The sequence below is a fragment of the Passer domesticus genome, chromosome 14 (assembly GCF_036417665.1).
Source record: "Passer domesticus isolate bPasDom1 chromosome 14, bPasDom1.hap1, whole genome shotgun sequence".
Lineage (NCBI taxonomy): Eukaryota > Metazoa > Chordata > Aves > Passeriformes > Passeridae > Passer > Passer domesticus.
This window is the reverse complement of record NC_087487.1, coordinates 9964807-9985839: the sequence shown is the minus strand read 5'-3', so window position 1 is coordinate 9985839 and position 21033 is coordinate 9964807. Positions and strand designations below refer to the sequence as shown.

The 21033-nt window shown below is 40.0% G+C and overlaps 1 protein-coding gene across 5 annotated transcripts in view; it reads left to right on the top strand.

Annotated features, from left to right (window-relative positions):
- The window catches only part of FBN1 (fibrillin 1), a 144166-nt gene that overhangs the window by 107053 nt on the left and 16080 nt on the right, over window positions 1-21033 (top strand). For all 5 annotated transcript variants that reach the window (XM_064389429.1, XM_064389431.1, XM_064389432.1 and 2 more), the window contains 19 exons: window positions 116-238; window positions 2005-2130; window positions 3682-3804; window positions 4356-4478; window positions 5364-5528; window positions 5904-5972; window positions 6090-6215; window positions 7481-7603; window positions 7714-7872; window positions 8787-8858; window positions 11070-11195; window positions 11956-12078; window positions 14859-14984; window positions 15696-15812; window positions 16154-16282; window positions 16551-16670; window positions 17116-17241; window positions 19201-19350; window positions 20721-20786. In XM_064389429.1, coding sequence (XP_064245499.1) covers window positions 116-238; window positions 2005-2130; window positions 3682-3804; window positions 4356-4478; window positions 5364-5528; window positions 5904-5972; window positions 6090-6215; window positions 7481-7603; window positions 7714-7872; window positions 8787-8858; window positions 11070-11195; window positions 11956-12078; window positions 14859-14984; window positions 15696-15812; window positions 16154-16282; window positions 16551-16670; window positions 17116-17241; window positions 19201-19350; window positions 20721-20786 — 2292 coding nt within the window. The remainder of the gene's footprint in view (window positions 1-115; window positions 239-2004; window positions 2131-3681; window positions 3805-4355; window positions 4479-5363; window positions 5529-5903; window positions 5973-6089; window positions 6216-7480; window positions 7604-7713; window positions 7873-8786; window positions 8859-11069; window positions 11196-11955; window positions 12079-14858; window positions 14985-15695; window positions 15813-16153; window positions 16283-16550; window positions 16671-17115; window positions 17242-19200; window positions 19351-20720; window positions 20787-21033) is intronic.

Genomic DNA, 21033 nt, shown 5'->3' with positions numbered 1-21033 from the left:
TTTTATTATGGAACATTATTTAAAGTAGAGCTTCTGTGTGCCATACACTATTTAAACTTTGTATTCATGTATGGGTTTTTAACTAATTTTTTTCCCCTTTTTTGTTACTTTTAAGATCTGGATGAGTGCTCCAATGGAACCCACATGTGCAGCCCACATGCTGACTGCAAGAATACGATGGGCTCTTACCGCTGCCTGTGTAAAGAGGGTTACACTGGGGATGGCTTCACTTGTACAGGTGAGCTGTCTGGGGAGAGCAGAGGATGAACTCCAATGGTACTGTGCAAGCTAAGTTGGTCTGTGATCCAATACACAAAAACAGCTTTTAAACATTTGAAATTTTCATTAATATGTCATCATTAATTGTCTTCTTCACCTAGGTTGCCATAGCTTAAAAGAAATATTATATATTATACATAGTCTAACTCAATCACTTTTTTTCCCTTGATAAAATAAAAATTTTCATTGAGCTTTTCTTGTTAATTTGAGTGGCAAAATTATTAAAACAATGCTTGATTATGTAATTTGGCTAGTTAGTAAACTATTCCATTGGCTATTCGCCTTAATACTTAAATAATAGGGCATAAGCATCAAAATTACTTCACAAAATTGCCTAAAAATGTTTGTCCTTTCCAAAGTGAGTGTGTGATGTCTGTCTGCTTTTCTCCATCATCCTGAGAGCTGGTGTCAGGATGCAGTGCTGGCATGTAGAATGAAGGAAGTAGCTGCTTCTGAAACCTCATTTTATAAACTGTAAATGAGATTATAAAACTTTGCTAGAGAGATGCTTCCCACCCACACTTCAGTCTTCTGCTTTGAAGAAGATTAGCTCATGTGTGCTTAGTCATGAGGAGCCCTGCTCCTGCACTGAGGATTGCAGTGTGGCTGGGGATGCTCGCTTTTGGAGCAGAGCCATGTGACAGAGCTGGTGGGCCAGGCTGTCACTGGTGCAAATCAGCAGCACTCCAGCAGCTGCAGCAGGTTTTTAGAGCATCTGAGAATCTGGATTATCAGGTTTAAGGCTGGATTTTAATAATTCCAAATTCTAAGGAGACTTTGAAATTCTGTTTAATTCTCTCATTGTAATTTCATCTTGAATCTGATTCAGCTTCCTCAGTGGTCTTCCTAGCCCAGTGCTCTTTGTTAATTTCCTGTATGATGATTTCCAAGAGTCTGTAAGCTACACCCTTCAGATGGAGTGCTTACAGAATTTCTGCATTCAGTAGAACTTTTTTTCTATTTGGATATTTTATTGTTTGTGAATTCAAGAGGTGTCTGGGACTCAAGAGAGAGCACTCAAATGTTCTGTAAGCCCTCTGCCAAAGTGTGCAGTGTGCAGCATTCTCCCTGGTAGGTGATTTTTGATTTACCAGCCATGGACTTTTCAAAACTCATGCTGCCAGCCAGACTCTGTTGCAATAAGGAGGTGTTTTGGTGATGTGTAACATTTCAGCTTAAGAGTAAGGGCCATGATCTATCCAGAGGTGAGTGGAGTCCAGTAGGAAGGCTGTTTCTCTCATCAGCTGTTAACCTGCAGTTTAGTTTTGATGAAGTTCTTTTCATACCACTTTATGTCACTGTTTTGGTGTTTGGCATGGAGAACTGCCTATTACCATATGTTTATTAACTGCATGGTAAACCTCCTTTTTTTTCCAATTACTGCCTCTAGGCTTCGCTGTTATAGAAACAATAACTATAATAAGTTTCATGTGCTCATTCTGAGTCTAAATTTGACCCTGTGACTGCCTCCAATTGTTATTAATTGGAGCTACTATAAGAGTCCGTGCCTTTCTGATTTTCCTTTTGATTAGAAGTTGTATTTGCAACATGTCAGGAGTATACAGAGCTGTTATGTGTAGTAACCTCTACACATAACTAGATTGCAGTTATTCTGCACATGTTCAGATAGAATAATTAAAATGCTTGGAACCCTGAATGCTTCAGCTCAAATGTTGGTGAGAAAACCATCTTTACACTAACTTTCAATATCCCTTCCTTTTACAGACCTTGATGAATGCTCAGAAAACTTGAATCTCTGTGAAAATGGGCAGTGCCTCAATGCCCCCGGAGGGTACCGCTGTGAATGTGATATGGGATTTTTGCCAAGTGTAGATGGGAAAGCATGTGAAGGTAATTCTTTGTAAGCTTTAAACAACACTCAACAGATTCTGCCTTAGTGCTATTTTATGTTCCAATTTTTTACAATTGTTTGCTGTTGTGGTTGTATTGAGAACTGCATGAATATTTTAATAGTATTTGCTTTTTTTCACTTCATACATTTATTATGGACCTTTAGATGTTTATCTACCTGCTGTATCTAAAGACAACAGCTTTTCAAAGCCAATCTTATGATATATTTTTTTGGGGTCTGATTGGTGGTCCAAATGGCACTGGTAGCTGCCATTTCTTCTTGATCATTGATGTCCAGTTCTTCATTTTATTCAAAATGATTAAACAGAAAAAGTTGAACTTCGCATTGGTATGTATGAAGCTGAAGAGCAGGGATTTGGTAGCCAATGCAATGCATATGCTTTGAGGGCTTCTGTGAGGTGCAGAATCAGAGTGTGAAGCCTTGCAGAAAGTCTGTATGACTACACCAAAAAAAAAAAAAATCCTGTATGACTATTTGTTCAATTTCAAAAGCGAGCTGTCAGTTAACAGTTTACAACTCGTTCATAACAGCTTTGCATATGCAAAGACTCAAAACAAACAAATAATAAACATGTTACCAACATGGTTAAGGTTGTATATTTGATTTGAACATTTGAAATCCTCATTTGTTAGAACACTAATGAGTTAAGTCAGTCAAGAAGACACAGCCCTATCATCTGACATAGTAATAACTCATGACAACTGGTATTTAATGGAGTTCATAAGTACATCACTTTAAAAAGGATTTTTCCCCTTGAAAAGTGTTCTGTGTATTTTTTAGAAATCTACTAAGTCAAATAATTTGAGAGTGAGTTTTTCTTTAAACGAAACCAATATTAGGTTTCATAATGTTTCATGAAACAATTTACTTTCAAACCTTTTAGCTAAGTTTAAATAGCTGTTTTAGAGGCTAGCTCCTGTTGCTAAAACAGACTTGCCTTCATGTCTCAGATGTGTACACTAAGTGCAGTATTTTAAGGTCCTTTGTAAACACACACTTTTTATTGTATCAAATTAGTTGTTCTTTGTGCAGTGCATGTGGCATTCAGTAAATACTGTTTCAGACTCAGTGATTTGGAGAATAGACATAAAAGTGTCTGCTTTCCAAACTAGATCTGTCAAATGCAGAAACCCGAAGATGAGCATGAAGTTCACCTTTGGGCACAGGCTTTTCTCTTGCTGGTGTCCAGCTTTCTGCAAATGACTGCTGATTTATAATAAACTTCATTTTATTAAGGCATGTCTTCTGCTATGTTTAATATTGCTACTTGTCAGATTAGCCCACTAATAAGCTAGGATAGTTTCTGGCATAGCTTCCAGAGATATTGGAAGGAGCCTGTCTCTCAAAAACTCTTTATGGATTAGATTCCTTAGGCTCCAACATAAATCTTCCATGTTACTTTTGCTTGGCTTATACGATGTGCAGAAGCTCTTGTCTTCGAGATCCATGCTGCTGAAAATGTTTGCAGTCCTCTAAGTCTCAAGAAGATCAGAAAACCTCATATTTTTCCCCTCCTGTTCCTTAATCAGATATTGATGAGTGCTCACTTCCTAACATCTGTGTCTATGGTACTTGTCATAACCTCCCTGGACTCTTCCGATGCGAGTGTGAAGTGGGCTACGAGTTGGACAGAAGTGGTGGTAACTGCACAGGTAAAACTTTGAACAGCATGCCCTTTAATCTTCTGTCAGTGCCATAGTCAGCTCCTTAGGAGATTCTTCTAAGAAGCTGTACAAATCAAACTGGATATAGGAAAATACAGACTTCCCTACTGTATAACACAGGATTCTCCATACCTTTTTTATGCTTCTCTTTACTGTTCTTTGTCCACCTCTGATATCCCCTTAAGAAGGGGAAAAACAGATCAGAGATTCCCTCAGTACGGAATGGTAAGCTATGTCCTTGTCTCGTATTTTTCCCTTACGTTTTTTTTTAGTACTTCATGTGAATCTTGTTAATAGATTGATTTTTTTCAGGGAAAAAAAAAGTAAAAAAAAAAAAAGGCTTTTTTTTTTTCCTATGAAATAATTAATTCATCTCAGACTACTGTTCTTCTAAAATGCCTGTTTATTTTTCAGAGCTTTCTGGAGACCACTATCTCATAACTAATGGATTTGTGATGGTCAGCATATGGTACCTGATGCATCAACAGTTTTTATTGTCCTTGAGTATTTGCTTACCACGTGCTGTGTTTTTCTTGCAGATGTTAATGAATGTGCAGACCCTACAACCTGCATTAGTGGCACATGTATCAACACTGCTGGTAGTTACACCTGTGAGTGCCCTCCTGATTTCGAGCTGAATCCCACCCGCGTCGGATGCGTTGGTAAGGGACCACACCCTGTGCTGTTTACAAAGGAGGTTACACAGAGGGGCTCCAAGCTGACTGCTTAGGAATAAAGTCCTGGGTCATGGGAAAGGGCTTGATCAGGCTCTTCAATTCCCATCTCACTGCCCCTGGCTTAGAAGCTGTAATAGGGCAGCAGGAGCATGTCCAGAGTTGATGCAGCGTGCCAGCAGTGCCCCGCTGCCAGAAGCAACCCCTTGGGGCTTGTTAGAGCTGTCCACAATTTACAGCAAGCAGGAGACAATTTTAAAATTCAACAAACTTAATCCACATCCAGCTGGCCCCAAGATGGCAGGCAAATGAAGCTGTGGCATGAAGCCACCCATGCTGTTGGAGCTCTGAGTGCACTTGGCTAGGTGCAGCTTCATGACCAATGGAAATGCTCTTGTATTAGACTCCAACTGCTTAGTAATCCTAATATTTCCTTGGTTTTGTTTGTTTAAGAGGGTGTAGGGATGCTTCTCAAATTTTAATGTGTTTGAAATTCCTAACATTTAGTAGATGCCTTCCTGCTTGTAAACCTTGAGTAGAGGAGAAGGCAGTGGATATCTGGAACTGGAAAGATGTACAAATGTGAGGGGAAATGTAGAGTGAAAATGAAAAAAGCTTGGCTGACGTGCTTGATAACTAAATTGGACTCGATAACTAAATTTCCTACTTTGTCAAAAGTCCAAAAAAGCCAAGAAGTGGGGCACCAGCAACCTACCTAAGTGGAAATGCTGGGGCCCTCTGGGCAACACAATTTACTTGCTTTTGTGTCCTGCAAGAAATGGGAGCCATCTGTAGGTGTCCCTCACCCTGGGAGGATGTGGTGTGTTTGGCTCTCTCCTAAGATGTGTTTGTCACTGTGTGCATTGTGAATAGATACACGATCTGGCAACTGTTACCTGGACATCAAAACGCGGGGAGATAACGGTGGCACCTTCTGCAGCAATGAGATTGGAGTGGGTGTTTCCAAGGCCTCCTGCTGCTGCTCCCTGGGCAAAGCCTGGGGAGTTCCCTGTGAGCACTGCCCGCTGGTGAACACAAGTGAGTCTGCATTTCCTGGCTTGAGCACAGCAATTTGTTTGGTGGGTTTTTTCCTAATTTAGCCAGGTAGGTCAAATACTGGTGTGCATTTATTGTGGACATGCAAGGGACTGGCTTCTACTGGTCTTCACCAAAAACTTTACTAGTCTTTCAGAAAGATTATTTAGTTAGAATAGTATTATCTCTTCTGAGAAAGTTTGCTATTGCACTGAAAACTACTGAACTATTTGGAATAACAGATAATGTTAGAGTAAAATCTAGTGTCTCTAGCTGGTTAGTTTGTAAATTTACATTAAATTATCTGTAGTAATCTGATCTGTTTTCAAAAACAATTGTTTCTACTATCATATGTTCATAAATCTGTTTTGCTTTCAGCTGAATATAAGGTTCTTTGCCCTGGAGGGGAAGGATTCAGACCAAACCCTATTACAGTTATATTAGAAGGTAATGTTTGCAATTTCTTATATTTACATGTCTGAAACTGTGAAACTCTGTAGTGAGGGTCTTTTTTTTAATTCCATCACAAACATTAATAAAATGTTTATGTATTTGTTTGGACAGATATTGATGAATGTCAAGAACTGCCTGGACTTTGCCAAGGAGGAAAATGTATTAATACATTTGGTAGCTTCCAGTGCCAGTGTCCATCAGGGTACTACTTGAATGAAGAGACTCGAGTGTGTGATGGTATGGAGCTTTCACTTAACTAATCTTCTGCTTTATTCTTTGAAAATAATGACAGATCAATATGCAGAGAATTAATCTTTACTTGAAAAGGAGCACAGCCAGACTAAGCAGTGTAAAGCTATAGGGTAGTAAAACTGAGCAATTTGAAGTCTTGGATTAAGAGTTCGAAAATTCCTTCTTGACCATGTTGAAATATATGCAAGCTTTTTTTATTATCTTATTTTGATCAAAACCTGAAAACCCAACAATTTTTATGTAAGTAAGACATAATTTGGTAACTGGCTATAAAAATGGCTGTTTTGTAATGGGCAATAAATAAGCAGTCAGATAAAAGAACTTTCCCCATGAATCTGGTGGACTGATGTGTCCATGTATTTTTCCATTGCTTTTTTCACTCCTGCTGATCAAGTCATCAACTGAAAATATTGGTTGTACTGCAAAAGATTTTCCTTTCCACATCACAGGCATACAGAAGTATGTGTCACACTATGTGCCACTCTCAAGGTGTACTGGATATAAAATCTTAGGCAACCCATCAAGTGCTAAAATTTGCTGTTGTCCATGCTGTCTTTGGTCTTCCAGATTGTTAATAATGTTAATGTAGTGCCTATGAGGTGCAAACCACAGCAGAAATACAAAACATTCAGGCCCTAAATGAAGGCTGAACCAAAGCGCTTCATCCACATGATGCTTATGTAGCCCAACAGATGCTGAGTGGTGTGTCAAAGATACTCTAAAATTTTAAGGCTGGGGAAATATTTTTGAGCTTTTGGGAACTGTGGTGTTTTGGAGATGGTGTTGTGTTTGGTTTTGGTTAGATTTTTTTTAAACAAAACTTAGTCTTTTGATGAAATAAATATGATAGCTTGTGTTGGGAAAGTGGCTCACTTTCCCCACTCAGGCAGTGCTCAGTTGGAACTCCACAGGGAGCCACTTTGGTTCTTTTCCAGATCTAAGAGTCCAGAGTGGAGGAGATCCTCAAACACTATTTTTGTGCAACAGATGCAAAAGCCAAATTTCTGTTTCTGAGCTATCCAGACATATCAGAGTTCCCATCTTAGCATCATAGCTGGGCTTTCCATGGCACCTGTGCTGCCACTTCCTTTTCTGTGTGACTTCACTCCTCCATCCTTCGTCAGAGCACCTTCAGCTCTTCTCCACCAGTACCTTCCTACCTCAGACATTACTGAGACATTTTTGTTCTCAAAAGCACAACAAGAAAGCTTCTGTGGTCACTCACTCACTGCCTGTTTGTTCTCTTCTAGATGTGAATGAGTGTGAGACACCTGGTATTTGTGGGCCTGGCACGTGTTACAATACTGTTGGGAACTACACCTGCATCTGCCCTCCTGATTACATGCAAGTCAATGGAGGAAACAACTGCATGGGTATGTGCTGGGGTTTCTCTAAAGCTTTATTTTAGTGCATTGGGCCAGGGAGATCATCTCCCCTAAGAGTTGCCTACTGTCTTGGCCTGAGGTTTTCTTAATTTTCGCAGATATGAGAAGAAGTCTGTGTTACAGAAATTACTATGCTGACAATCAAACCTGTGATGGTGAGCTGCTCTTCAATATGACCAAGAAAATGTGCTGCTGCTCATACAACATTGGACGTGCATGGAACAAACCTTGTGAGCAGTGTCCTATCCCCAGCACAGGTACATTTTTGCATTGTGAAGCTATCTGAAGGCCTTGGTAACATCATCATTACTATTAGTGGGTGTAACACCATTAGAGATGCTTTGTCTTTTTTGCTCTTACATGTCTAAAATGAAGGGATTAGTTTCCTCCCTGTCCTGGAGATGACCAGCCCTAGCCACGATGAAGGCATATGTGGAATGGTTTGTGTCCATGCTGCTGGGTTGTGCATGCTGTGAGTGCCCTCCTGATTTCCACTACCTTGTGGCAGTTTCACTGTCTCAGAGACTTCATGCTCTATGTCGATTAATCCATCTCTTTGAGGGATTAATTGGTCCAGTTTGATGGCTTGTTGATGCGCTGCTGAGGCACTGACCAAGACTTTGTTGGTATTGCTCCAACAAATACAGGGTCTGGTCTGCTCTGCCTCGATTGCTGTTTGCCATGAAGGGCCTTAGTGGCAGCCAGGGGCTGGCAGAGGTACCTTGGTGTGCTCTGAGAATGATTGTGTTGAGCAGCAAATGGAAGATGTAGGAGTGTCTCTGCTAATTGCAGGGGGCGTACAGGACTTTTCCACACTGGGTAAGACTGCAGGACATCCCACTGTGGTTTGAGGTGGTTTGCTTCAAAAGCAGCTTCCTAGACACTTGATTCTTTCAACTTGTAGTTCAGGTTTTTACAAGTCAGATCTGAAATGGTATGCAAACACTGTAATGCACAGGGATAGGCATAAGCAGAGCAAAATCAACATGTGATCCCAAATGAATGAGAACCCAAGGGAACTGACATGGTGAGTTTGGGAAAGGGGCTGCCTACCTCTGCATGCTCTGCAGGTTCTGAAAGAGTAGAACTTTCTTGGCCAGAGCATGTGATGACTTCTTGACTGTTGATTAATTCCAAATGCTTTAATCACTGCTTTGCTTTCCTGTTGCAGATGAATTCTCCACACTCTGTGGAAGTCAAAGGCCTGGCTTCTTCATTGACATTTATACAGGATTACCAGTTGGTGAGCTGTAATTTATGTTTTGAACTAAATTCCATGCTACCTCTGCCCAGGGAAGAGGGGAGGTTTGTTTTCCCAGTTTTGGTGGTTTTTTTTTTTCATGTGAGGAATAACAATTAAACAGTGTAATGGAGTTCAACCCTCTGTTTATGTCAAACTTAAGTGCAAACTGGCTACTCCTAGCTGGCAGCAGTGACAGTTGCTGCTTGTAATCAAGGCAACACAGAGCTCCAAAGAAACTGCAATCAGGGCTACATGAGCAGGGCACAGATACTGGGAATGAGAGGTCTGGGAGTAAGGCCAACCAGCATTTGGTCTGAGAGGAACTGGGAGTCTTTCCTTCAAACTAAAGCAAGATTTAGTCTGACATTTCACATCGGTCCCCCTGGGTATTGGTTTGACACAAAAATCCTTTTTTCTGCTTATGTTATTGTGTGTTACATTTGAATCGTGAGTAACAAATTGCAAAACAAAGAGAGAGAGGAGGAATTTTAGGACAAGGAATTGAGTAAATCCCTAATGGGACTCCCTTTTGTTTTCATTTACACTAAAATGCAAATGAAAAGCAGATAATGTACCCTGTAACTAACAGAGATGGCATATAGGCAGTAATCAGATGCTGTAGCACGAAGCTGTTGCTGTGGTGCAATGTTTAGCTAGTTCGATGAAAATATTTCTAGTAAAGTGGGGAGTGTAATTTTTGAAGAGGTTACAGAAATGCACAATATTTATTATTTACGAGGTCATTTCTTGGAAGCAAGTTTCCCCTTCTAGCTATTAGCATTAGTCCAGATTGTTGCAGAGTCTGCTCAGTTAATTTGGCCCTTCATCAGCATCAGCAGGGCACCCTTGGGTGTTGCTAACATGCACAGGTAGAAGCTGCAGCTGCAGTGTTTGACATGTGTGCAGGGGTGTTGCAGGCTGCTCTGTGCTGCCACAGCACGGAGCTGTGCAGTGCAGGAGCCAATGGAAACAGAAGGGCTGTCCCACAGAGCCCACCAGCACAGCCAGCGTGTGCAGCCTGGGCTGGGACTGGTGCACACACAGCTTCTCACAGCTGTGCCAAGCACAGCTCTCCCTGCTGCTGTGGGATGGAGGCTGTGGCACTCAGCCTGCTCTTTGCACAGGGGTCACTCGTGTCCCATACACCTGCAGGCACAGGATCAAGGGACAGCCCTCTGCAGGGGCAGTGCTCTGTGTACCCTCTAATATTTGCTTACAGTCCAATGATGTTACTCTCTGTTTGGATTAAAGTTCTATGTAGTTACTCCAGGTGTTTGTTTCAAAAACAGTTCTGGTTTTATTCATCCTGTATATAAGACTCAAAATTACAGAATCTAATGTAGAAAATTAGGGGTTGCATCCAGCAGAAAAACAAAACAAACAAACAAAAAAAACCCCACCAAAAAACCAAAACAAACAAAACCACATTATCTGATGGAAACTCCTGTCAGCTGACAACTTCCCACTATATTCTATGTCTGTGTACCTCAGTGCATATGTCAATGTTTACTGAAGGCAGAGGCATTGGAGTAGTCTCTGAACTCTCTCATGTCAGAATAATAAGATGTGTAAGGACCCAATAGGCAAGACATATAATTGTAATAGCAGCTGGGTTTTTTCCTGCCAAAATCAGTTACTTAACTGGAGTGTATATAAAGCATTGGCAAGCCCTGGCTGCCTGGCTTAATCAATCAATTAATAGCATGTTGGCAGCACTTCAGATGTTACCTGTGTCATTGGCACTTACAAACTGTTACATAAAACCCCAAAAGTCTTTTCAGATTAACCAGGGTAAAACAGTGCAAAACTAATTCTGATGAGTGTTTGCATTCAGTCACACTCTCCTGTGTTAAACCAAAGGCAGGTCCATTGTCTCTCTGAGTGCCTCTTCCCAATGACTCCAGTGTGGCACTTGGGAAGGTGATGGGGTTCATCAGGGCTGTGGGTGGGAGACATGAGGAAGAATGTGTCTTCCTCTGTATCCCTCTGTAGCAGAATATACCTTCAGTACAGAGAAGAGTCAGAACCTGAGAAAACAGGAAATACCTAAATTTCCACAGTTTGGAGTGACTCCCTCACTGTTCAGTTGGGAACATTCTGATGCTCGCATTATGCTTGATAATTATCTTAAAGGACATAAGGACATACTCTGTAGCAGAAGATTCCAAGAAGTTCTCAGTACAAGTATTAAAAAAAAAATTGTTCTTGCAGATATTGATGAATGCAGAGAGATTCCTGGAGTGTGTGAAAATGGGATCTGTATAAACATGGTTGGCAGCTTCCGGTGCGAGTGTCCTGTGGGTTTCTTCTACAATGACAAGCTCCTGATCTGTGAAGGTAGAGTGCTCCTCTCATTCAGTAGAATGGTGTTTCACCAGCGGCAACTCAGACACTGCCAAATCAGTGCCTTGAAGGCATCCTTAATGAGGGGAAAATACTGCTGTCAGTGTAATAAGTTTGTGTTAATTCAGACATTTTGAATTATTTTGCATAGAAAATACCACATTTTCTGTCAGACATCTAAGGCCTTGAAGGCACATGAGTCATCAGTCCTGGGAAGTAATGGGTTTTTTTTCACATTTGACAGTAAAGCCAAGAAAGAAAACAGTAGTATTGAGTCAGATCATGCGCACAATTATTTTTTAATTCCAAAATACTTTTTTTCTGATGGAACAAATATTTTTGTAAAAAATATAAACAGATGGTTGTTTATTTCTGGTTTAAAAGTTCCCTAACATTGTATTAGTCAGTTTAATGAAGAAACTGAAGGTAGCATATAAGTTACTGTCATTCTCTGCTGTGTGTTATGACTGCTGATGACAATGGGTGCTGCAGGCAAGCCATTGAGAGCTTTGAGTAAAAGCTTCTTCTTTGTGCTGCTTCTAAGTGAAAAGCAATTACATTTCTGGGAGGATAAAATTCTCATTTTGCAGCACCTGAAGTAAGGAAAATTGATAAAAATTTTTTTGCCCAAAGCTTTGTGATGGTGTTTACATTGAAAGCTACTAATTAATACCTGCATGCTAAAAAAATACACTTTTGACATCTTTCCACTGCCAGCTTACTATAAAACTCAACTTCTTCTTTGTCTGGGCAGACATTGATGAATGCCAGAACGGACCAGTGTGCCAGCAGAACGCAGAGTGTGTGAACACAGCTGGGAGCTACCGCTGCGACTGCAAACCGGGCTACAGGTTCACATCCACGGGGCGCTGCACTGGTGAGTGCCTGGCAGGCTGAGGGCTGCTAGAGGCCTTGGAAAGCATCTCCAGAAAGTTGGTATTTTAGGAGATAATCTGAGCTTCAGGAGCTCTTCTCTTAAAGTCTTTTAGGGCATCTCGTAAACATTGAGGTAATTCCAGGCCTATCCCATGGATGTGTAAGTGGGAGTTAAGAACCTAAGTAGGTGGTTTTCATTTTATCCCAAAGTAAGCATTTTTCTTTAGCCCTTGTCGTGTCTAGGAACGGAAGACCATTTGATGCACTACCTTTCTGTATTTTCTGATTTTCATTATGATTTTCTATATGTGTTTTAGCAATTTATTTTCCACTTGTGTTTTTACAAATAATTCCCTGCTTGCTGCTGGAGCCTCTGTTGATAAGATAGACTTATCTGCTTGCCTTTATGCAATAACTAACTTGAAAAGCTTATTGTTGAATTTCCTAACTTTGATACAGATTTTAACAGAGCCCATAACATTATTTTTAAATACTCACTGAGTGGGACTGAACTTTTCTAATCTGTTTGCTTTTTCTTACAATATCTTAGTCCAGAGAGGCATTCAAGTTATCTTACTTACTTGAAGAATTGCTGAGATTTTAAAGACTGCAGTGGGACAAGCTGCTGTGAATATTATATACTACATACATTTCTGAACAAAATAAGAATTACAGCGGAAGCTAGTAACATTATCCTTGGGTTTTTGCTTCTCAGTACTTGAGTTTTAGGAAGTGCACTTTTCCCTGCAGTGCAGTTTTTCATTGTTTCATGTGACCCTTGTGGGAAAAGGGTGTAGGGGAACTACTATGAGAACTAAAACTTTGCTTTGTTAAGCTATGCAGTGGTACATGTAAATATTCAATATGTTCCTAATGTAATTGTTGTCGTTAAGGGTTCATTACAGGAGTACAGGAAGAGCAAGGGAAGGTTCTGATATGGGTTACAATTCCAAAGATGAATTGGCACAAATAGTAACACTTCCCTGTATTTTGCTCTTATTTTATATGTGGTGAAAATAAAGTTACACAATTAGAGTAAAAATAAAAGTGGTTGATAAAGTATGTGATCAGGCAAAGGAAGGAAATTGCCAACCACTCTGCTGGGAGCAGAGAGGGGTAAGCAGCTTGCAGTATTGGATCAGCCATGCTGAAAACTGCATGGAAAACTATCACACCCCTGTAGTTTATGTGCTATTGAGTCAAACCAAATGTATAACAGCCACTAGTACTAGGAGTACTGCATTTATCTTACCTTCAAGATAGCATTCTTCTTGTGCTCTCTATTGTGGTAAACTAAATAGTTTTTCTTATAAATTAGTTTTTCACATCACTATTCATTTGCCCACAAAGCACCAGAGAGTCATACATTTTCTTTTGTCTCTGTTCTCCTGAACTGAAGATTAGGAGTTCTTAAGACAGCACTGGCTTTCCTTCTGCCTCCTTTAAACTGTAATTAGCAGTGCTATCATCAGTAGCATTGGGAGAGCTTGGTCCTCAGTGCACTCCCATCCAGAGTTCCTCACAGCCCATGGGATGTGCAGAGGTCTGGGGATGGGGCTGTCAGGATTGTCCATGATTGTCCCTGTGCCAAGTACAGTGCAGAAAGAGCAGGAAAATGAATTTGGATACATGAAATTCTTTGCAATTAGGAACAACTGGACTCTTACTTTTGCAACAACCTGGGGACAGTTTGCTGAGAAACTGCATCTGCTTGGCTTAGATTGCATAGAAAGGAAAATTACTGAGCACTAGAGCCTAATCAGTTTTAATACAAGCTCATGACAGCACCTCAGTTCTCATATTTTGGAGCTGCAGCATAGGAAGGAAGGAAGTATATTGAATCAAACCAGTTCTTGGTGGTGATGAGGTCAACAGAAACACCTCATTTGATTTTTCTCATTTGTCATGGAAAAAACTATGCCAGAGAGCAAACATTTTGTTTGTTAACATTTTATTTCATTTACTATTGATAGAATCCTGGGATCTGCCTGAAAGCATTTCTAAGGAGAGTAGCAGGAAGCAGTTGGCTATTGAACAAGTATAAGAGATGCCCTGCTGTTGTAAGGCAGCAATCACATGCTGGCAGGAGAGCTCTCCTCCTTCTCTGCAGAATTATACAAAATCTCCCCTGACTCCATAGAGCAGTAACTCTTCTTGCTGTTTGAGCTCTGTTTATAGGATCACCACATTTCATTGATGCTGCAACATGTGTATGTGTGCCTGTTTTCTCTCTGCATGAGATGTTGATAAATCCAGTGCCTTTTTTCTCTCTCTAAGCCTAGTGAGAAAAGTGTGATCTTCATTCCCCTTTCTGATCTGTTGATTTCTCTGAGTTGATCACTCAATTTGTGCTACAATCAAATGTGGCTAAATGCAAGTAGCTGCTTTCATGAGAATAATGCAAACTGTGTTTCATATACCTCTTTCACATCTCCTGCAGTCAGTATAGAGCCCTCAGACTCAGACCCTCTCCAATCTTGTGTCATTAATTCTGCTTTTCAAAGCCATGGTGATATGCTTTACCTCCAGCAAGAATTTGAGGTTGCTAAATATTATTTTTATGCTAAATTTTTTTCAGATCCACAAATACTGGAAGAGGTAATTTACATGCAAATAAGCCCCTTTTCTGGGATTTACTTGGTAATGTTTTTGTCATTAATAAGTTAAAAATACTGTTTTAAGTTAGCCCATGCACTGGATACTGTCTTGGTTGCTGCTAATGCATCTTTCCAGCCTTGTGGTTTAGAAGCCTTAACTTTCAGTGCTCTTCTTTGTTTTCAGATCGGAATGAATGTCAAGAAATTCCCAATATCTGCAGCCATGGGCAGTGTATTGACACTGTTGGAAGTTTCTACTGCATTTGTCACAATGGATTCAAAACCAATGATGACAGGACAATGTGTATAGGCAAGTATTTCAAATGAAACTGAACTTAGGCTCCCATTAAAATAGTTACTAAGTCCCCTCTGTGATAAGGAGTTGCATTACAATATCTGAGATTGTGAGCCATTTAGCACCAGACAAAGGTGCAAAACTGGCCATTAGAGATGATAAAAAGCTGATACTGAATGAAAACCATCTCATTAAAGTAGAGCGAACCTTTAAAATTACATATCCTGTCTAATGAAATGCTAATGCTTTCATTTTTGAAAAAAATTACTTCATTCTTCTTAGAATTTTCTGGAGCATCTTGTCTCATTTATTCCTTTAGGCAAGAAATTTAATAGATTGATATTGCAATGCAGCAATTATATATGGCCTACTTGTTAATAGAGTGAATGGAGGGTAGATTTCTTGCCAGAAAAAATGTTTTTCAGAAACAGTCATCTTCATTAACAAGGGAATGTTGTATTTAACCCATTCACAGCTGTCAGTTGTGTGTTGTATGAACAAATTGAGATTTCAGAATGCTTGCAATTAAAGATAGCTTACACTTTGGGAAGGGTGATATAGCAGCTAAAGTAAAGTAAATGATTGTTGGACCCTTCATTATTTTTGTAGCTGTTAATATCAAGTGTATAAATGTATGCAAAATCTTCTTTTTGAGAGCTATGACAATCCTTTTCCCTTCTGTTCAGTGTGGTGGCAGTGGGTTATTTCTCTCCTGTTCCTTTGTAGATATTAATGAGTGCGAGAGAGATGCCTGCGGCAATGGAACCTGCAGGAACACCATTGGCTCCTTCAACTGCCGCTGCAACCTGGGCTTCATCCTCTCACACAACAATGACTGCATAGGTAAGGAGTGCTGGGCACAGGCACGTGCTCCTGGGGCTTCCTACTTCTAATAAAAGTACCATAAGTACCGTTAAGTAACCCTCTTTTGCCAGTCTCAAAGGCCTCTTTGCTTATGCACTGCTCACTTTTCTAGAGCCACTTGAATGCTGGCACCAGATACAGGAACATTTGGGTTCCACTCCTGCTCTGACAATTTTATAATATAGTAATTTCTTCCCACTTGCTTTTGAAACAGGATTGTGTTACCAGTTACTTATTGATGTGGTGGAAACCGAAATCTCACTTACCCAGTTTCCATTGTTGCTGGTGTTTCTGACATCTTTCAATCTTCTTTGTCCTAGACGTGGATGAGTGTGCAAGTGGAAATGGAATGCTCTGCAGAAATGGCCAGTGTGTGAACACCATTGGGTCCTTCCAGTGTCTCTGCAATGATGGCTATGAGGTGGCTCTGGATGGAAGGACTTGTGTTGGTGAGTGCTTTCTTTTAAGGTTGAAAAAAAGTGCAGCAAACCTTGAGCAGACATGCTTAGTGAAACAGTGGGGTCGGAGAAAACTGCCACGCTGCCATCATTGTATCTAGCAGAAGGAAACAATGACAAGAGGACAAGAAGATGACTCCTCCCACTCCTGAAAAGTTCCATCTTCAGTTTGATGGAATCAAAATTAAAGTGGCTTCAGTCAGAGATTTACTGAGTTCACAGCAATTATCTCAAATAAATTGTCTTTCTTTTCTTCTAGATATTAATGAGTGTGCACTGGAGCCTGGAAAATGCTCACCAGGCACATGCCAGAACTTGGATGGCTCATTCAGATGTATCTGTCCTCCTGGATATATCCTGCAGAATGACAAATGTGAAGGTGTGTACAGAACAATCCTTCCTCTGTCTCTTTTTTAGCTGCTCACAATTGTTACCTATTTCCTTTGCATTTAAATGTGAGTAATGTTTAGTCTTTTGTGGCAGTGTACAGCTCTGAACTGTAGCCACCAGTAAGTCTCTCACTTCCTAGAAAAGGTCTCCAGCATTTGTTTGAACCAGAACTACTTTCTCTGAACCCTAGAAAAATATATTCTCAAGCTGTTTCCTTGGTGGTACATTGCTGAAGTTTGCCCATTGCCTGAGGATTTGAAAACTAACTGTGGATTTTGCACTTGGGTTACTGCTTCCTGTTTCTGTTCTTTTTTTGGGCTTTTTTGTTTGTCAAATATGATAGATATCAGTGATGATGTAAGATTGCCCATTATGTAGTACAGCTGCCAGTGCAAATATTATTGTTTCTCATCTCTTTAATTATTTTTTTACAGACATTGATGAGTGTGTGGAACAGCCAGAAATTTGTGCCCTGGGCACATGCAGCAACACCCCAGGCAGTTTCAAATGTCTGTGTCCAGAAGGCTTCGTATTGTCTTCCACAGGAAGGCGATGCCAAGGTAAGTTCATTCCTATTTTCTGGCATTTCAAAATTTGTTTGCTGTTTCATAAAAGCCTTTTTAGCGAGCTGTTTCTAATACAGCAAGAAAGCTCTGGACTCAAACAGTGTTTTTCATAGGGAAAACATGATAATTCTGTAGCTGGGGCCAGGTTCTGTCTTGCCCTAACATCTGTTTTTCATTAAACAGAACATTGCAATAAAAGGGGTGAAGTTAATGTTAAATGCACCAGGTTAAGCAAAGAAATTATATTGTCCTGAAATCCTTTCTTGCACCCCTGGAAGAAATGCTTGGGCTACCTGAACTCTTGGTAGACAGCAACAAGACACAGAGCTGGAGGATGAATACAGGCAGGAGACTCAAGGCAGCATTTCTGGTTTTAAGGCTCTCCTTAGCACTTACCATATTCACCATAGCACTTGTTAAATGCTGATCCTCTCTGCAAACATGGATGGAAAAAAAGATTGTTGGAAAAAATTTGCAAACAATGTTGTATGGACAATAAGTACCCATCTGCTTAGGGAAATCTGAAGTGTCATTTGGCTTCCAGATTACTTCATACACAGGTCAGAGCCTAAACATAGGCACTAACAGATGAGTTGCTAAAAGCTGAATATCTAGTAATTAAAAGCCACAGGTTAGTTTATTTTGTGTATAAAGAACAAGCATAACAAATTAGGAAGTGAGTTACTTTAAAGGCTTTGGAAATTATTAAAAAGATACAGCATTAAATGTCTTATACACTGTGCACAGTGGGAACCACTGATGAGTAAAACCTTTATACGGACCTCTGTAGTTTTGCTTGGCACAGAGCAGTGATGCTTGTTGACACCATAGTGAGTTCTTTCCTTCACAGTGGGCTAAATGAAATTGTGGTTTTGGTAAAAATGAATCCAACCTGCAGTAAACATTCATCCAAGTCTTCAAACCACCATGCAGTTTGGCACAGTTACTTCACTCAACATCAAGAAAGCATGTTTTAGCTGTGTTTATGTAGCTTGTATAAATGAAGTTTCTTCAGTCTCAGGGTTTTCTTTTCTTCAGGTACAAAGAAAAAAAAATCACATAAACCCACTAAGAAACAAAATCCTAAAAAGAATGCAGCCCAATCTTCTACTTTTTTAACACAGGCCACTGTTCCACACAATGTCAGAGGAAAGTGCACACTTATGTATGAATTTGAAAAGGGCTTCTCTTTATCCCCTAAGGAGGACTGTTCTTTTTTCAAATATCTCAGGCCAACAAAGTTTTGTTTAAAACTTCCCATTACCTAGGACTTTGTTAAAACCTGGACATTACCCAGCATTGATGCTGCAGCCGGAAAACTGGATGAGCAGCTGCTTCCAGAACTGCCCTGCTGCTGTCCCCGTGCCAGCACAGAGAGCTGCCAGCTCCCTTCCTGCTGGATGCTTGTGGTCTGTGATCTCAGTTCTGTCCAGCATCCTGGTTACCCAGCTTCAGGGAATAAAATGTGGTGCCACAGGGAGAGTTTGCTTTGTTTGTGTGTACCTCCGGAAGAATGAGGAAGGAAAGGGCTGTTGAAAATTGCCTCTCATTTTAGCACTACACAATATTGTCATTGCAAGTTGATGAAAATGTCTTGATTGAGTGATTCTTACTAGTAATAGAATATAAATTCATGAGGCAATATTCCATTTTTTCAAAGAGGAGTGAGGATAAGAGGACAGTAAATTTCTGCTGGACCAAAAAGAAAACTCCTTGCTTTCCCATGCTGAAGTAGGAAACTGTTCCATAGCTTTTCTTTAATGAGGTAGGGAGCTTCCCTCCTTATTCACATCTTCCACAGTCAGAGACAATGATGATCCCTATTAACAGAGCTAGATGGAAGTTGGGTGTTTGGTGGTGTGTGTCCTGTAATTTTGCAGTTAGCACCTCTAAGTGAAAATTGTGCCAAGGTTACTCTAACTGCTCATAACAATTTTTTTTTTCTCTGTGCAGATCTGAGAGTGAGCTACTGCTTTACCAAGTTTGAAGATGGGAAGTGTTCTGTGCCAAAGTCCCGAAACCACTCCAAACAAGAGTGTTGCTGTGCCCTAAAGGGGCAGGGATGGGGAGATCCCTGTGAGCTCTGCCCAGAGGAAGCAGATGGTGAGTTATTGACCAGCTGACCACACGGCCTCTCTGAGCAGAAAGGAGATTGGGATTCTTATTAGAAAGAATTTTGAAAAATAGTTTTCTAAAAGTGTTTTACCCTAGTAATTGTCATAGGTCTCTGTAAAGTAGATGCCATTGCAGTCTGAAAAACCATGTCCCTTGGATAGTCAGATATCAAACATATTCCTTCTTTGCTTGTCGATTTGTTAGTGTTTAGGTGCTGGGTATTTTGCTGTTGAGATATTACATACAGGAAGTGGAAAGCAGCAAGTGAGTCCTTGATAGGCTTTGAGTAGCAATTCCTGCAAGACAAAAATTGAATTCTTCTAATTGTAAATAGGTATAGGAAGAGGTGCCATAAACATGAAAACTAATTAAAATAAACCCCCAAATAGTTAAACTGGATCTGCATCTGAATTTTGTTATTAAGAAAATGTAAATTTGCAATCTTATCAATGTGAATGACTTGCAAAAATAGGAGGGCATAACAAAATACAGGCCTTGAGGAAGGAAAACCTGCCTGGACCATTGCTGAAGAAACACTTTTCTTTGTTATTATCCTTTTTAAGAGTGAGTAACTCGACATCAAGCAACTCAACAGGCCTCTGTAGCATGGTGGTGCAATTTGCTGAACGGACTGTAATTCGTGCTGACAAATGCAGTTAACAGCATTACTGGTTTCAGCAATACATGATTGCAGTTCATTTCATTCATTAGTCATGTAGATTTCTTGCAGAAAATCCTCACAAAAGCTGGGGTTAGCAAAGAGAATCAGAAGTGCCAGTTGCAATATTCCTCTTAGGCCTATTGCCTGTGCATGTTTCATTCCATTGACGTGGACCATGTGAACCAAAGTCAGTTGAAAAGCACAGCTTGTGTTGCAGCATTTCCTTGAAGTGTCAGCATCTATATTTTCACATTCCAAACTCTCCCAAAGGATATCAAAGTCCCTTTTCTCATCTTTTAAAAAAGAAATAGCTTTAAGATAGCTAAGTCTGGATTAAATTCTGCCTTCTTCAGAAAATATAGGAAATTATACTTTTACAACAGAAAAAATGTTGTCACTATTACTGATACTTCTAAAATAGAAATGCTGCATTAGTTTGTTTCTTAAGGAAGTTAAATATTGCTAATTATTCATGGGATTTTGTACTTATACATACAAGAGATCAGATGAAATGTAAAGTAAATGTACAGTTTTTGCATGAATATAAGATGACAAGTTTATATATTAACATATTTATTTTCTGGACCTGAACATGAGGAGGATGAACTGGTAGCAGTGGTTGCAGGTAGTTTGTGCAGAATGCTGATTGCCAAGATAGACTTTAACATATGGTTTGATTTTTATGGGTTTTTTTCAGAGGCATTCAGACAGATTTGTCCATTTGGAATTGGCATCCTTGTTGGACCTGGTGATGCAAGGCTGGGTAAGTGTCTGAACTGCATGGTGCCACTTTTACATCAGTGTCCCTTTTCCACCCATAAGCCATTCTCCATTTCAATTGAGAATAACACCCCTGCAACTATTTCCCAAAGCCATGAATTGTGGAAACTTCTACACCTTTTATCTTCCCCAATTTTTCATACTGATTTCAAATTCCAGCTTGAATATCTCAAAGATCAGAAATTAAACTTCTTTTAGAGCTAGAAACTTATGTAGGATCTAGAGAATGG